The sequence below is a fragment of the Myxine glutinosa genome, chromosome 3 (assembly GCF_964187855.1).
Source record: "Myxine glutinosa chromosome 3, kmMyxGlut1.1, whole genome shotgun sequence".
Taxonomy (NCBI): Eukaryota; Metazoa; Chordata; class Myxini; order Myxiniformes; family Myxinidae; genus Myxine; species Myxine glutinosa.
In genome coordinates, this window is record NC_136263.1 from 36,748,998 (window position 1) to 36,766,676 (window position 17,679).

Below are 17,679 nucleotides of genomic sequence, written 5' to 3' on the forward strand. Positions count from 1 at the left end.
CCCCGACAGGTACCCGATCCCGCATATTCAGGACTTTTCCGCCCGTTTGGCGGGACGGGTCATCTTTTCGAAAATTGACCTGATACGGGGCTACCACCAGGTACCTGTCCGGGCGGCCGACGTCCCGAAGACGGCCGTCATCACGCCGTTCGGCCTGTTCGAATTTTTGCGGATGCCGTTTGGCCTCAAGAACGCGGCCCAGGCGTTCCAGCGCTTGATGGACGGCGTGCTGCGCGACCTGCCGTTTCTTTTCGTCTATCTGGACGACATCCTCGTCGCCAGCACGTCCCGCGCCGAGCACCTCCTCCACCTCCGAACACTGTTCGGTCGCCTCAGCGAGCACGGCTTAATTGTCAACCCGGTCAAATGCCACTTCGGCGCGACGACCGTTGACTTTTTGGGCCACCGCATCACCAAGACCGGGGCCGTGCCGCTGCCGACCAAGGTCGAGGCCATCACCACGTTCCCGCGTCCCCGTTCCATCAAGGCCCTCCAAGAGTTCCTCGGCATGGTGAATTTTTATCACCGATTCGTGCTCCGCGCTGCTCAGCTCATGCGGCCCCTTTACGAGGCCCTCCGGGGCAAGCCGGCCAAGCATGACATTGTTTGGTCCGCGGCCATGGACGCGGCCTTCGCCAGTGCCAAACGGGCCCTCGCCGACGCAACGCTGCTGGCTCACCCGGTGCTCAACGCGCCCATCGCCCTCACTACGGACGCCTCCAACTACGCGGTGGGCGCCGTCCATGAGCAATGGGTGGACGGGGTTTGGCAGCCACTCGCTTTTTTCAGCCGGCAACTCCGGCCGAACGAGTTAAACTACAGCACGTTCGACCGCGAGCTGCTCGGGCTATTCCTGGCCGTTCGCCATTTCCGACACCTCCTGGAGGGCCGCCCGTTCATGGCTTTCGTCGACCACAAGCCGTTGGTCTACGCAATGGCTAAGGTCACGGAGCCGTGGTCGGCCCGCCAGCAGCGCCACCTCTCCGCCGTGTCGGAGTTCACCACGGACATCCAGCACGTCGCCGGCAAAGACAACGCCGTGGCCGACTGCCTTTCGTGGGCCAGCGCGAACGCGGTCCACCTCGGCGTGGACTTCACGCTCATGGCGGCCGACCAGACCACCGACGCCTCGGTGCAGGCACTCCGCGTGGCGGACACGGGCCTCCGCCTGGCCGAAATCCCCTTCGCGGGCACCGTCCTGCTCTGCGACGTCTCCCAGGGCCAGCCTCGCCCCATCGTGCCCGTTTCCTGGCAGCGCCGCATCTTCGCCTCCATCCACGGCCTTTCTCACCCGGGCCGGAAAGCTTCTCAGAAGCTGGTGTCGGCGCGTTTCGTCTGGCACGGCCTTCGACGAAACATCCGCGACTGGGCCAACGCCTGCACGGCCTGCCAGCGAGCCAAGGTCCACCGCCACACCCAGGCCCCGCTGGCACCTTTCGCCGTGCCTGAACGGCGTTTCGACCACGTCCACGTGGACCTGGTGGGTCCCCTGCCCCCCTCGCGGGGGTTCACCCACCTGCTCACCATGGTGGACAGGACCACCAGGTGGCCGGAGGCCGTGCCCCTCACCTCCACCACCACCGCCGACGTGGCGCAGGCGTTCATCGCCACCTGGGTCGCGCGCTTCGGCGCACCAGCGGACATCTCGTCCGACCGCGGCCCACAGTTCACGTCTGAGCTTTGGGGCGCGGTCGCCCGTTCGTTGGGGGTCACGCTGCACCGCACCACGGCCTACCACCCCCAAGCCAATGGGTTGTGCGAGCGGTTTCACCGCTCCATGAAGGCCGCACTCATGGCCGGCCTTCAGGACGACGGTTGGGCCGACCGGCTGCCGTGGGTCCTTTTGGGCCTTCGCACGGCCCCCAAGGAAGACCTCCAGGCGTCCGCCGCCGAGCTCGTCTACGGCCAGCCACTCCGCGTCCCGGTCGAATTCGTGCCTGACGCTACCAGTCCCTGGTCCGCCGCTCGCCAGCGCTCGGACCTCCAGGAGGCCGCCCGACGATTTGCCCCCGTGCCGACGTCCCGCCACGGTGGCCCCCAGTCCTACGTCCCCCCGGCGCTTCGCACAGCGGAGTACGTCTTTGTGCGTCATGACGCGCACCGGGGGCCACTCCGGCCGCCGTACGACGGGCCCTTCCGGGTCCTGCGACGGGGCGACAAGTCTTTCATCGTCGACTTCGGCGGCCGGCCGGACCGGATTTCTGTGGACCGCCTCAAACCGGCGCACATGGACGTCGACCGACCACCACGGTTGGCCCTTCCGCGGCGAGGCCGCCCCCCGTCCACAGTTCCCCCCGTTCGGCCACCCACCACCACGTCAGACCCCTCCCCACGACCCTCCAGGGGTCGCTTCGGCCGGGTCATCCGGACCCCCCTTAAATTGACCCTGCCGGTGCAGGTCGATTCTGGAGGGGCGTGTGTAGCGGTTACCGCTGGATGTACATAATCGCCTTGCACCGGCCAGAACACGGCCAGACGCGCCTCTCCCGGGCATGCCCGGACTCACTGTTCCCGGGCACGCCCGAACCTCCCGGGCACGCCCGGTCTCGTCTTTCCCGGGCATGCCCGCTCTCGCCTTTCCAGGGCTCGCCCAGAGCGTCCGGGCATGCCCGCTATCGCCTTTCCAGGGCTCGCCCAGAGCGTCCGGGCATGCCCGCTATCGCCTTTCCAGGGCTCGCCCAGAGCGTCCGGGCATGCCCGCTATCGCCTTTCCAGGGCTCGCCCAGAGCGTCCGGGCATGCCCGCTATCGCCTTTCCAGTGCTCGCCCAGAGCGCCCGGGCACGCCCAGCCTAGACTTGCCAGGCCGCAGCCAAACACGCCCGGGCAGGTCCAGACTCGCCTTTCCAAGGCTCGCCCTTGATACCCGGGCATGCCCGGTATAGCTTTTGCCGGGCAAACTTCCCGACATAAATGTGTATATATATTGTTGCCCGAAAAACGGGCTGGTCAGAATACCTGAGCTGTTTTGTTTCAATAAAGCAACTCGGACGAATTCCGTCTTTGGTCGCGTCAATTCTTTCGACTCGCATTGGAGCGCAGTTCCTTCAATGTATGCTTTTGCTTCATGTATGTAACCTGGGTTATTTGATCAAGGCCTCCTTCCCCCAAGCCCGCTCCCTCCCATAGATCTTCTGTTGTCCCTGTTCTCTGCTGTTGTACTTGTGTGCTTCCCTCTCTCTCCCCATCTTGTCTCCCGCTCCCTTTTTTGTATGTTTTGTGTGTCCTTTTGTTGTTGTTTTTTGTGATTGATGTTGGCTCTTACACGAGCCTCGATCTTGTGTACAAAAAAAAAGAAGAAAAAAAAAGGCAGTGGTCTCGACTATACACCGCCCAAATCGAGGGACGTGTCAAAACTCAAAAGAATGTGTTGCACCCTTGGAACAAGATTGCCTGTAGGGGAGGATACTCTGCTAGTACTTGTAATTGGACTAGGCCAAAAATTTCCTTCCAATGTTGTGTTCAAAATTCTGACATTATTAATTATTGCTGTTTTGGGAATGAATCATTGAGTGATGCAAAATTATTTTTGTTGCCCTCTTTTAAGGTGCTGAAATCGGGGAAATACCGCGATGTTGTTGAGTGTGCGGTGAGTGACGTTTTGCGAGAGAAATCTTTTGATCGTGATTTGTACTCTAAATCTTTCAACGGCTTAAGGAAGTTTTGGACCTTGAGATATTTGCCATGTACGGTCACGAGCATCATATGACCTGGGACTGCTCAAACCAAGTGCTGGGAACCTCTGCTAAAGCACTGATTAAAGCTAAACACGTGTCCATGTGGTGGCTCCTTTGCCCAGCAGAAGCGTGGTTAAATGAAGAGCGGATGCTCCCGTTAACATCGATTTAAGATTCAGTCTCTCTGGGATTAAAGGGTTGAAAAATATCCATGGCGGACTATTTTAAGTGGCGAAGCCGATTCAATATTTGGCTATGTGCTTCCTTTGAACTGTCCAAAATGAAGAAGAACCCTTTAAACTCACTGTATTTAATTATAATGGGTTCTAAAGGGTAATTCTGGTGTTGAGAGCCTGGTGTTGGATTAGCGGTTAGGGTGCCGGCTTGGGATCCAAGGATCCTGGGTTCGAATCCCAGTCGATCGCTGAATTAACGCCAGGGGGCTTGACTCAGCCTGTCATCCTTCCGAGGTCGGCAAATTGAGTACCAGCTTGCTGGGATGAATGATCACGGTGTGTACCCCGGTTAGAATAGGTACACCGTATCCCTGCGCATCGTAAGAGCGTGACCAAGGGTTTGCGTCAGGAAGGGCATCCGGCCATAAAAACATTGCCTCAAACAGGGAACCATGATTGTCATGGGGCCCCCAAGGCTAACCCCCGCTCTAGTGGGGAAAATGGCCTTAAAACGATCATTCATTTTTCATTCTTTCTAAAGGGCAATTCTAATGAGTTTTTTTCGTTTCTAGACTTTGCCTATTTCATATTAAAAGTGCCAAACTGAACCACTTCCTTCGGCCCAGGTTTTATTTATTTATTTATTTATTCCCAACCAGTCTGCCGATGACCTATTCTGTGCTTCCCCATCCCGCAGCAAAACAACTTGCAATCGGAGAGGAACTTCACAGCCGACAGACAGACCTTGTACTGCATTCCCATTCCGGGAGAAGCGGCCTGGGTCAAGGAAATATCCTGCACATCTTTACGCTCGTTATCTTGTACAGTGATGTTTCAATTCGGCTCAGACAACTCGGGTTTACATGCCAGAAGCATGGTTTAGTTTCTTCTCCTGACATTTTGTTTCTGAATTTTGAATATTCGTTCATTTTGGTTTTCACCCCTCAGCCCAATGGGCTAAGGGGGGGGAGGGGGGGGGGTATTGTCGTCACTGGCGTCATCCGGGCGGGCGGGCGGGCGTCCGGGCTTCCGTCAACTTTTGGTTTCTGTCAATATCGAGCAGAACGGCTTGTCCGATTAAATCCATGTTTGCAATGTGTGTTGGGGTTGAGTAGAGGAAGGTTCCTTTCGAAAATGGGCATGCTGCGCTTTTCAATATGGCCGCCACGGTAGGCATCTTGAAATTTGTTTCCGTCAATTTCGAGCAGAACGGCGTGTCCGATTAAATCCATTTTTACAGTGTGTGTTGGGGTTGAGTAGCGGAAGGTTCCTTTCGAAAATGGGTGCGCTGCGATTTTCAATATGGCCGCCATGGCAGCCATCTTGAAATTGGTTTCTATCAGTTTCGAGCAGAACGGCTTGTCCAATTAAATCCATTTTTGTGGTGTGTGTTGAGGTTGAGTATAGGAAGGTTCATGGGCGTGCTGCGATTTTCAATATGGCCACCACGGCAGCCATCTTGAAATTGGTTTCCGTCAATTTCGAGCAGAATGGCTTGTCCAATTAAATCCATTTTTGCAGTGTGTTGGGGTTGATTAGAGGAAGGTGCCTTTCGAAAATGGACGCGCTGCGATTTTCAATATGGCCGCCACGGCAGCCATCTTGAAATTGGTTTCCGTCAATTTCGAGCAGAATGGCTTGTTCCATTAAATCCATTTTTGCAGTGTGTGTTGGGGTTGAGTAGAGGAAGGTTCATGGGCGCAAAATGGGTTAATGGGTTCATGGGCGAAAATTTCATTACTTGCAGTTCCTACTCGGTGTACAACTTCGCTTCAAATAACAAATGATCAAAAATGCTTCCTTTCACCATGCATGGGCTGAGGGGTTACGCCCGCTTTGCGGTGCTGTTTATTAAGTACTATTATGAAATGCTGTATAGTTTTGCTTCTGCAATCCTCAGGCAACATCCTATGGAGATGATGATGAACCATTTTAATGAACCACAGTTTCCATTCTGCTCTGAAATATCTCTTGCATTTATTTGCCGTTCCTCGTGAACTCTAAACAGTTCTTTGTTTCCAATAATTAGATTGATGGCGCGGTATTGTGTCTTTGTAAAGATATTCTGTTGTTTCTCTTGTGCAGCTTGAGTTTGGTCAGATGGAACTGCACAAATGTTAAACATGTAGTCCTGGGACGCACTGCTCTCTCGTAACAGCACCTTATGCTACCGAAGGTGGATGGAGGTTATGTTTTCACCCCTGTCTGTTTGTTTGTCTGTCTGTGAACAGGATGTCTCAAAAAGTTTTGGAGTGATTCGGACACAACTTGGTGGGCAGGTTGCATGTGTGACAAGGAAGGAATTATTCAATTTTGGTGAAGATCCGAATCTGGAAAAAAAATCCGAATTTTTTTATTTATTAATTCTTCACCATCGAATGATGAGGCTAAAACCGATTATATAGCACGATGTCTCAAAATGATAAGGATGGATTCGGAGGAAACTTATTTGAAAGCTTGGGTGTGTGACAAGGACGAATCTATTTGATTTCGGTGAAAATATGGATCCGGATACGAGATTTTTTTTTCAATTTTATAAGTGATTATTCAACATGTTGGGGCCAAAAACTATATATGGCCTGATATCTCGAACAGTTGTGGATGTGGATGTGTTGGATAGGCAACGAGAACGAGCCGATTAGATTTTGGTCCAGGTCCGGATCAGAACGTAAAGGAGGGTTTACCGTGGGAGTTGTTGTATGCAGATGATCTGGTGTTGATTGCGGAAAGTATGGATGGACTGAAGGAAAAGATGAACACGTGGAAGGAATGTATGGAGACAAAAGGTCTGAAGGTGAATATCAGAAAGACGAAGGTGATGGCAAGTGGTAAAGCATGTGGTGAGGTGGAAAGAACTGGGAAGTGGCCCTGTGCTGTGTGCAGGAAGGGTGTCGGAGTGAACTCCATTCAATGTACAATGTGCGCTGAGTGGGTTCATCAAAAATGTAGTGGTCTGAGAGGGTCATTAACCAGTGTGGCAGCTACATTCAAATGTAAGGTGTGCACAGAGGGAGCTGCAGATGGAGGAAATGTTGAGTTGGATCTAGGAGACGGCGTGAAGCTGGAAGGTGTGAAAACATTTTGCTACCTCGGAGACATGCTGAATGGAGAAGGTGGATCAGACTCGGCAACGGTTGCGAGAGTGAGATGTGCATGGAAGAAGTTTCGGGAATTGAGTGGCGTGCTGATGATGAGGGGAGTGTCGTTGAAGCTGAAGGGAAAGGTGTATGCTGCATGTGTGAGAAGTGTTATGATTTATGGGAGCGAGACATGGGTAATGAACGTAGAGCAGCAACGAAGGTTGGAAAGGGTGGAAATGCGAATGGTTCGACGGATGTGTGGAGTATCGTTGAGAGAGAGGAAGACAAATGATGAATTGCGAAAGATGATGGGAATAGAGCCTGTGATTGATGCTGTGAAGAGGAACAGGTTGAGATGGTTTGGTCATGTGTTGAGGAAGGATGAAAGTGACTGGTTGAGAAGAGTGATGGAAATGAATGTAGAAGGAAGTAGAAGACGGGGAAGACCGAGAAAGACTTGGCTAAAGATGGTGGAAGAAGAAATGTGGGCAAGGGGGTTAACAAGGAGAGATGCAGAAAATAAGGCAAAATGGAGAAGATTGTCATGGGGACCGCAAGGCTAACCCCCGCTCCAGCAGGGAAAATGGCCTTTAAAATGCATGTTGTTGTTGTTGTTGTTGGCCGGATCCAGATCCAGCCTATCAGTGGGATACAAAATGTAAACTGGTCAGCCTGGCAGAGGTACTGTATGTGTTCTACCAAGTGCCGTTCTTGTTAAATATTGCAGTCTACTGTATAGTTCTTCAGACATTGCATCTTTCATTATTTGCTTGAACGGAAGTATATTGTTGCTTCCAGACCACAAAGGCCTCTGCTACAGCTGTTATCCTTTACGAAAGATTTTCACAAATTTTCTCAGCTGGGCCAGAGCCATACATCTCCGTCTACATCACATTGTGAGGTGAGAAACAAGCGGAGCTTGGACGAAGAAGGATCGACGCAGGCAGCGGGTACACTGCATTTATTTGATTGTGTTCAAAACTCTAATATAATGAACATGACATTTTCTGACCTTAAATATTCCAATTTCCTTAATATGCTTTGTTGTTTTCTGCAGTGGAAGGTAGTTTGTGCAGAAATGTAAAGCGCCATGAACAGCCCACACCGACAGGAATCAATGCTGGCAGCACCACAAAGCTGCCCCTCGACCTGAATTTCCCTCTTCCCAAAGAGAAAGGCCCTGCCTGTCTTGTGAAGGTACGAACTTTTCCTTTTGTATCTGTGGTGCCCAAGTTGTACTGAACCAGTAAGATACGCCTAAGGTGGCATCATTACTGAGGTATGCCTACGCCTTTGATGAGAAGTATCCGCACTCCGTAGATGAGAGCAGAAATCTGGAACTTGGTCAGGGTACCTGTACACAATGACATACCTTTTTCAAAAGGTACTGTGAGATCTAAAGTTAACATGTGAATGTTACATGACAGTCATCTTGGCATTCCTTCGGAGGGATAGTGTGCTCCTTTTTGCAGGAGCATACGAAGGACCAGGAAGGCAGTTGTGCCTCGTTCACAGTAAAAACTGTTCCTGTGCTGGTAATGCCTAAGCTCCACCTTCTCCCTCCTAAGTCACCTTCATCCAGGCCAGGGACATGAACCAACCTGTTTCATCGAGAATATGTGCGGGGTTTTTTTCATTCATTTATTTATTTATTTATTTATCTGTAGGTGTACGATAACTGGGATGCATTCAAAGTGAATGACGTGGTGGAGTTGTTTGGAATCCTTAGCATGGATCCAGCGATGAGCCTTCTTGAGGATGAGAGGTTTGTTGGAATCGTTTTTTGTTTTAAAAAACACACTTTCCTTTTACATGCACATATGATGGGAATTGAGAAGTGTTTTGTTTTGGTTTGTTTTTCTCTGTAACGTTTAAGTTTGTGTTGCTGTGGTGCCGTGGTGCTCACAGTGATGAAACGGACGCCCGGGCTGCGTTGAAGATGAGCGAGGAAGATCGCTGCCATCATCCTCCAGCTTCCCTCGTACCTCGAGTGCACCTCCTTTTCACGCAAAAGCTCCGGCACATAAACCCGTTGCTTCCCAGGAACCCACACAAAGGCAGGTGTCCCGCCTCGCGCCGTCTTTTCCCATTGGGAGCCTCGGAAACTGCAAACTGTTGGGGATCGCAGACATTTGCGCGTTCATCAGAAATGCAGCCGTAGTTACCGTGCTGTTACAGTGAACTGTTCGTCCACGGTTTGTGTGAGTCTTGTACCCCTGCCGCTCACATAGAGCCCATGGAAGACCTGAGTGCTGTCCGTGCCGAACTGCTGGGTTTTCTTACTCATGCCACTCTCGGTGACAAGCTGGCGGCAGAGTGCCTTATCTTTCACCTTCTCTCATCTGTGTGAGTCCTATTGATTACATGACATGCACGCCTCATTGCTAAGCATCCGTGCTCTCTATGCAAATCCAAACCGCTGGCTTTAGTTTGAAAATGAAAAAACTTTTATTACTATTTTTTAAAGTCGAGTAGTTATCTTGTGAAACAACTGTAGCGGTAGCCACCATATTTTAACCAGGTGGTTTAATTAATTTTTACCCCTAGCACGTGAAGCGAAAAGTGGAGTTAAGCAATCGGTGCACTACGTCTGTCTTTCTGCCTACAAACGTCAGTTTATGATCAAGGAACAACTTGATTTCAATTGAATGTTATCTTTTGAACATGAATTGGGAAAACGAACCTGTAATTTAGCGGTACCTTGGATCCGAATCCGTCCTGATTGCATTTGCGCAGAGGGAGCGAGATCATGTTTTTATTTTGTCTGTCTGCCTGGCAGTGAAACAAAATCGAAGAGTTGTCAATCCACTTGCATCAACAAAGCCGCTGCTGCAGCAACCGTTTAATTTATCCGAATGCTTGCGATAAGAGATGCCTCCAATTGGCTGTTCCCCACCCTTTGCATATCCGTTATCATTAGCAAAAGTCTTGGAACACACCTTTCTAGATGTCATTGCCCATGGAGATGGTTTGGTCATGCGTTGAGGAAGGATGAAAGTGACTGGGTGAGAAGAGTGATGGAAATGAATGTAGAAGGAAGTAGAGGACGGGGAAGACCGAGAAAGACTTGGCTAAAGATGGCGGAAGAAGAAATGCGGGCAAGGGGGTTAACAAGGGGAGATGCAGAAAATAGGGCAAAATGGAGAAGATTGTCATGGGGACCGCAAGGCTAACCCCTGCTCTCGCAGGGGAAATGGCCTTAAAATGCCTGTTGTTGTTGTTGTTGTTGTTGTTGTTGTTGTTTGTATTGCTCATTCTCATGTTGGATTTAGATAACTGATTATTATCGACCGACGCAGTATAAATAGGAAGGGCTCAGCTTTGTCGGTCAGTTACAAAGCATTGTGTTCAAGAGGGAAGAGTTGATAGCTCCAAAAGGGAATGATTTATTGACAAATAGCTGGCACCTCCTTCAGGACTATTTCAACCATCTCAAGCCATCCACATATCAACCGATGAGGATGTCGACCTGAAGTGAAGGATTACAGGCACCACTAACCTTATCTGTTAATCTAACAGACGATCAACAATTGGATAATGTGCAAAGAGAACTCTTCGATGGAACAGGTGTGACATTCATGATATCAATCCTCCATGATGTGACGAATGAGTTTGTAGATTCATTGGAAAGGACCAGTGCAGTTCAAGTGTTGCACTTCATTAAACACCTGTTGTTGCACATAAGTCTTTCATCGGTGTGATCGATACGTGCGGTTCCATCGATGGAGCTTCAATAAGGAAACGGATTTTGTTGGGTGCTGAGTACAGGAGCACATCTTTCAACTCCGGTCTTTATGGTGTGTCGAACACCAATAATGGGCATCATTTGAAAAACCACAAGATCCTGACGAATTATGGGATGCACTCTGTGAGAAATGGAGGAGAATCCTACCTCCATAACCTAACAAATGCTTGTGGTGTGAGGTCATCTTTGTTCATATGCAGCACAAGGCTGCGGGGTACCATCATTGGCCGAGGGTGTGGCTGTGCTGCTGTTGCAATGCCCTCTGTTGGTTAACGCAGGATTTTTGCCATGGTGCCGGTGATAGCTCGCCTACTCTTCGGGAAGGACACCACGGGATCTTTAAGGTCCACCAACAAATGCAGAGAGATGGGATGCCTGTTTAACGTTCCTCCGAGGGATGGTACAAACATTGAATCACCTTGAAACCCGTGAAACACTGCGATGATAGTTTATAGCTGGGTCGGGATTCAAACCCAGGCTAGACAGCTCAGAGGTGAGTGTGCGTACCTCTAGGAATGAATGAATGAATGAAAATGCTTAACCAGGCTGCTGAGACATTGTCAATACTGTGTGTTCCATTTTGATGCGGTAGTGTGCATTTTATACTGGTGTTGGCCTAGCGGTTAGGGTGCCGGCTTGGGATCCTCGGATCCTGGGTTCGAATCCCGATCGATCGCTGAATTAACGCCAGGGGGGTTGACTCAGCCTGTCATCCTTCCGAGGTCGGCAAATTGAGTACCAGCTTGCTGGGATGAATGATCCCGGTGTGTACCCCGGTTTAGAATAGGTACACCGTATCCCTGTGCATCGTAAGAGGCGACCAAGGGTTGGCGTCAGGAAGGGCATCCGGCCATAAAAAAAAAACATTGCCTCAAACAGGGAACCATGATTGTCATGGGGCCCGCAAGGCTAACCCCCGCTCTAGTGGGGAAAATGGCCTTAAAACGATCATTCATTCATTCATTCATTCATTCATTCAGTGTGCATTTTATGATGAAAAAGTAGACTGATTTTTATTGGGAAGACAAAAATATTTTTCGCTGTTTACCTTTAATATGACAATTATGCTCTATCGTGTCCATATGTCTTACTTTTGAAGGTCTTTTAAATGACAGTATGCAAATAATATGTTTGTCCTGATTATGGCCGTTTCTGTGTAGCTATGCAAGGCATGACGTGACGCCGATGGGAAAGTTCACACTGAACCTGATTGGCTGTCCTAACAGCAATTACAGCCAAGAGTTATACGGCATTCTTCAACAGCTTGTACCAACGGTAACCACAGCAGAAGACTTTAAAACTCACACCACGGTTTTTTTGTGCTGTTTTGTGTCTTCCATTTTGACTCTCCAGGCTTTATCCTGTTGGAACCCTCTTCCTGTATTGTGGATCTTACATGATTTGAAATTTGTATGGCATCTGTAACTTGGCAGCTTAAAACTAGTGACACTGACCTCGATTGTTACAAGTTTCCATTGACAAGTCGCATTGTGATTGGGCATGGAATTTTGTAAACACAAGAAATAACGGCGCCTTCATTGACCTCACCATGTCTTCTTCCGGCTGAATATGCATGTGCAGTCCAATGACTGCACTACCATTGGATGATCACAAGTAGGTTCAAATCATATATATATATATATATATACTAGCTGAGGTACCCGGCTTCGCCCGGGTTGAATAAGAATAAGACAAATATATGATGAAAAGAACATGTATATTTTAGAGCAATATCACAGTACATGTCCTACATGACGTTTTGTCAATTGTCAATTTCTCAAAACCTCTTGGTATACAACATTTCTGGTTTTCTTACTTGGTGCCAAGACATAAAGATTGCTTGGTTTTCCAACCCTCGAGCAGCCCACGTACAGCTGGCCATGGGAAGTACCCGGCATTGCCGGGCGGGGGAAGGGAGGGGAGGGGGAAGGGGAGGGGAGGGGAACGGGGGGGGGCGGGGAGGAGAGGGTGGGGAGGGGAGAAGAGGAGGGGAGAAGAGAAGAGGGGGGAGGAGGAGAGGAGAGAAGAGGGGGGAGGAGGAGAGGAGAGAAGAGGGGGAGGAGGAGAGGAGAGAAGAGGGGGAGGAGGAGAGGAGAGAAGAGGGGGAGGAGGAGAGGAGAGAAGAGGGGGGGGAGGGATGGGAGGGGGAGGGGAGGGGATCGGGGGGAAAGGGAGGGGCATGGGGGGAAGGGAGGGGAGGGGGATGGAGAAAGGGGGGAGGGGAAGGAGGGGAGGGGGAGGGGAGAAGAGGGGGGAGGGGAGAAGAGGGGGAGGGGGAGGAGGAGAGGAGAGAAGGGGGGGATGGGGAGGAGGAGGGGGAGGAGGGAGGGGATGGGGCATGGGAGAAAGGGAGGGCCATGGGGGGAAGGGAGGGGGAGGGGGGAGTCAAGTCGGAAGTCATTGTCGTCAATTGAATGTCGCATTTATTTTTTATTCCCTGTCAAATGGCATTGGTCCCGCATTCCGAACCCGGAAGTCGGAAGTCATGGTCGGCAAAGTTGAAAAATTAACGTTACGAAATACGCTGATGACATCATAATTTTAAAACCCGAAGGTTTTTTAAACATTTAAGGTGTGCTGTAGTTGCTCTGGGACGTACTGATTCCGAATATGAAGTTGAAAAGTTAACGTTCTGAAATACGCTGATGACGTCATAATTTTAAAACGCGACGTTTTTTTTTTTAGTTAAGATTTTATTCGAATTCGAATTCCATTAAATTTCAACTGTTGGAAACAATAATTATTTCAATTTCCAACAGTTGAAATAATTATTGTTTCCAACAGTTGAAATTTAATGGAATTCGAATTCGAATAAAATCTCAACTACCGTTTATTCGTTCTTGGCCGAAAAAATGGCGTGCATTTTGTCATTATGTGTGACTTTACGTCACTCCTACGGACGTGAAAACATTTGTTTTCCTGAAAAATATATTTAAAATAAATACAATAGTACATAAATTAACAATAAAAGAAGCTAAAAAACAATTTAAAATACAATAAAAAGTACATTGAAAATATATAAATATGTACGTACAGTATACTGTACGTACGTGCAACCGCGGGATCGGAAAGGGGCAATAGCGCCGCCACAAACTACACCATGGAATTGCAGCTGGCGCGGTTTTTTAAACCATTGATATTAAAATAAAACGTAGCCTATAACCACCAGGATTTTATGCTGATTCCGAATCTGTGTCTAAAACTTTTCTCCGATGTGTAGTTCTTGAGTTATAAGCGGACATCCAGACACACACACACACACACACACACACACACACACACACACACACACACACACACACAGACACTCCTCCTTTATATATATATATATATATATATATATATATATATATATATATATATATATACACAGTCACGTGAAAAAGTAAGCACACCCCATGTAAAGTTTTGACTTTTTCAACATATTTCAACATACAGCTATTTGATGTTCATTTCAACAATATTGATAGATAAAGGTGATGTAATATAACAAATATCATGAAGCATTTACATTTTGTAGTCCATTGTATAATTTAAATAAACATAAATGCAAATTTCGCATGTGGAAAAAGTAAGCACACCCTTGGCTCGAATAGGTGGTATTGACCCCTTTGGCAGAAACAACCTCAAGTAGGCGTTTCTTATAACTGTCTACCAGTCTCTGACATCGACTGGGAGAAATTTTTGCCCACTCCTCCATGCAGAATTCTTTCAGCTGTGCGATGTTTGAAGGGTTTCTTGCATTTACAGCTCGTTTCAAATCCCCCCCACAACATCTCGATAGGATTTAGATCCGGGCTTTGACTTGGCCATTCCAGAACCCTCCATTTCTTTCTTTTCAGCCATTCCTTGGTGGATTTACTGGTATGTTTAGGGTCATTGTCATGTTGCAAGGTCCACCTTCGGTTGAGCTTCAACTTTCCGACAGATGGCCTCACATCATCCTCAAGCGCCCTCTGGTACAATGAAGAATTCATAGTGGATTCTATGATGGTGAGCTGCCAAGGCCCTGATGCAGCAAAGCAGCCCCAAACCATAATATTTCCACCACCATGCAGTGTGTGAAATTGGGGCATATAGTTACCAGCCATTTGGGCTGGTAACTTTTGAGAGTTACCAGCCTGAAGAAAAAGTTACCAGCCCGAAGAACAGATGAAAATAAGGACTCAAATTGGTGCATTTTAGGAGTGTTCAGGAATAAACTCCCTAAAAACCTAATAGCAACTATAGGTCTTCTCGAATAATTAAATTAAAAAACATGGTGTTCAGTACATCTTCTTGCGTGACTTGTCATAGCGTACCCAAGGGAACTGGGTAACCCATGCTGGGATCCACTTCCGTTCTCTCTTTTGCTCATATTTCTGTTTTGTTTCTTGCCTTTGAGCGGCTGTTGTTTCCAATTGTTTCTTTTCTGCCGGATCGTCAACTCCCGGTATAAATCGCCACATTGTTGCAGAGACTGATCAGGGTTTCCCGACTTCGACAGTGAAGAAGAAGAAGCAGATACATACACAATTTCCGGTCATATCAAACTACGAAACAGACCTCGTGTGTGAAACGGAATGGTGTGTCATGAAATGTAACTTGTATGCTGTCATACCACCAAGGAAAGCATTTTGAAATCTTCTTATTGGTGGGAACTATATGAATAAAGTATACTACATCTATAGTCATTCATAAATCTCCCGCATACGGCATATTAGTTCCGTTTCGTATATTAGTTAATTTAGCTCCGTTCCGTTTGACCAACGGAGTTCGTTTCGTACTATACAGCGAACCCTATATAAGGCGTATCCTCATTGGCTCTCGCTCGAATGGCACATCCAATCAAATACCACGAAAGAAAATATAAATGGCGTCGAATGTCAGACCCTGGATATAAACAAAAACAATTTGCAAACGCAGAAAAAAGTATTAATTTGAGGGAAACATGCATTTTCAACAGAAAAAGTCGATTTTAAACGAAAGTGGAGGGCAAAATCAATCCAGACCACCAGGCTGGCAAATCAATAAAGATACCAGCCTGGGACAAAAGTTACCAGCCACGGGCTGTCGGGCTGGCGTTAATTTCGCACACTGCCACCATGCTTTACAGTTGGTATCAGGTTCTTGTGGTCAAATGCTGTCTTTGGTTTTTGCCAAACATGTCTTCTGGTACTGTGGCCAAATAGCTCCTCTACCTTTGACTCATCTGTCCAGTGCACATTGTTCCAGAAGTGCTGGTCTATGCCTAGATGTTCATTGGCAAACTTTAGTCTTACCCTGATGTTCTTTCTGGACAACAAAGGTTTCCTCCTGGGCCCCTGGCACACCTCCCATGTAGATCAAATTTGTGCAGCCTCTTTCTAATGGTAGACTCGTGCACTTTGACATCAACCGTGGAAAGAGCTACCTGTAGGTCCCGTGATGACATTCTGGGGTTCTTCGAGACTTCTTTCAGCATCTTGCGGTCTGCTCTCCGGCTGAACTTGCTGGGGCGGCCTGGCCTGGACAAGTTGGCAGTTGTTTGGAATCTTCTCCACTTGTAGATGATCTTCCGGACAGTCGAAGGATTGATTTCAAATTGTTTGGAGATCTTTTTAAATCCCTTCCCAGACTCGTAGGCATCTATAACCTTCTTTCTGAAGGCCTCAGAGAGCTCTTTTGATCTAGGCATTGTGACGCCGCACACTTCAACAACAAAGAGCAAACCAAACTAAATGTCTGAGGTTTAAATAAGACAGCTTCCTCCAAGATCCTCTCTAATGATGTCATAATCTTTTGCACCTTAGCTGGTGCACCTGATTCTAATTTTAGGTATTTGAAGTAGTGATAAATACAGGGGTGTACTTACTTTTTCCACATGCGAAATTTGCATTTATGTTTATTTAAATTATACAATGGACTACAAAATGTAAATGTTTCATGATATTTGTTATATTATATCACCTTTATCTATCAATATTGTTGAAATGAAGATCAAATAGCTGTACGTTGAAATATGTTGAAAAAGTCATTTTTACATGGGGTGTACTTACTTTTTCACGTGACTGTACCTCTATCTAACCCAGGGAAGGGAAAGGGAAGCAAATAAAAAAATCAATATTTGCAGGGAATTCAAATAAAATGGGATATGAGGATGGGAATGGAATGGGGTTCAGGCCTGTTTGAAAGGCAGGTTCATCGACGCTCATCAGAGCGGGGCTTGGCAGGAACAAACGTGAATGGACCAGTCATCACGCTCTGCGATTCCTTTCTCCTTTGATCCTTTTCCGTTCGTTAACCTCCTTCATGCGGCTAACCCCCGCTCTTGCAGGGAAAATGGCCTTTAAAATGCATGTTGTGTGTTGTGTAACCTCCTTCATGCAACACAGCAAATCCCTCAGCTCAGGAAATTCATCGAGGTCTACTCCTTCGTATAGCGCACGCCGAGCCCGTTCACAGTATGAAGCACCGATCGTCTCCACAGAGACCCAAAGAAGCGCCTTTTTCCACAGAATACGCTCTTTTCCTTTTTGTCCACTTCCTTCATGCACACTGAATTCTTCAGAAAGTTTGTAGAGATAGAGTCCCTCACACCAACACGCTCAAGCCGTTCACTCCACGAGCAAGGAATCTCGTTTTACCGTGCCGCCAAGAGTCGCTCTTCTCCTTCTTATTCTTTTCCCACACTTTCTTGCTTGAAAGAAAAAGGGTTGAATCCTTTCCAAAGCTGTTTTTGTGTACCACCATCAAGTCAAAATCATGTGGTGTAAAGGGAGTGCATATGGGGTAAACTTTAAGAAAAAGGAAAAATAAATATGAAAAGGTCCTATTTGGGATCCACAGCTGAACTGGCATGTTTTGCTCAATACACCCTAAATGACACGAATCATCTATGCATGCTTTGTAAACAATTGACATTCCCACAAACGTAACAATATTATTGCTCAGTTTTACACAACGATCTTCCTTTTGTTTTGCTGAAGTCTAAATAACCTGGTCTTGATCAGATGACCCAACGTGGGTTCTGCTAAGCGCCATA

General features: G+C 48.0%; 1 protein-coding gene across 2 annotated transcripts in view; it reads left to right on the top strand.

The window, feature by feature from the left end:
- Positions 1-17,679, top strand: part of MCMBP (minichromosome maintenance complex binding protein) — a 46,618-nt gene that overhangs the window by 8,729 nt on the left and 20,210 nt on the right. The window contains exons 4-11 of one of the 2 annotated variants that reach the window (XM_078773883.1): positions 3,546-3,587; positions 4,549-4,641; positions 7,779-7,881; positions 7,989-8,128; positions 8,599-8,696; positions 8,840-8,988; positions 9,163-9,277; positions 11,837-11,951. In XM_078773883.1, coding sequence (XP_078630009.1) covers positions 3,546-3,587; positions 4,549-4,641; positions 7,779-7,881; positions 7,989-8,128; positions 8,599-8,696; positions 8,840-8,988; positions 9,163-9,277; positions 11,837-11,951 — 855 coding nt within the window. Of the gene's footprint in view, positions 1-3,545; positions 3,588-4,548; positions 4,642-7,424; positions 7,613-7,729; positions 7,882-7,988; positions 8,129-8,598; positions 8,697-8,839; positions 8,989-9,162; positions 9,278-11,836; positions 11,952-17,679 lie in introns of those variants that run through there. The other variant, XM_068111080.2, reaches the window with a different exon arrangement.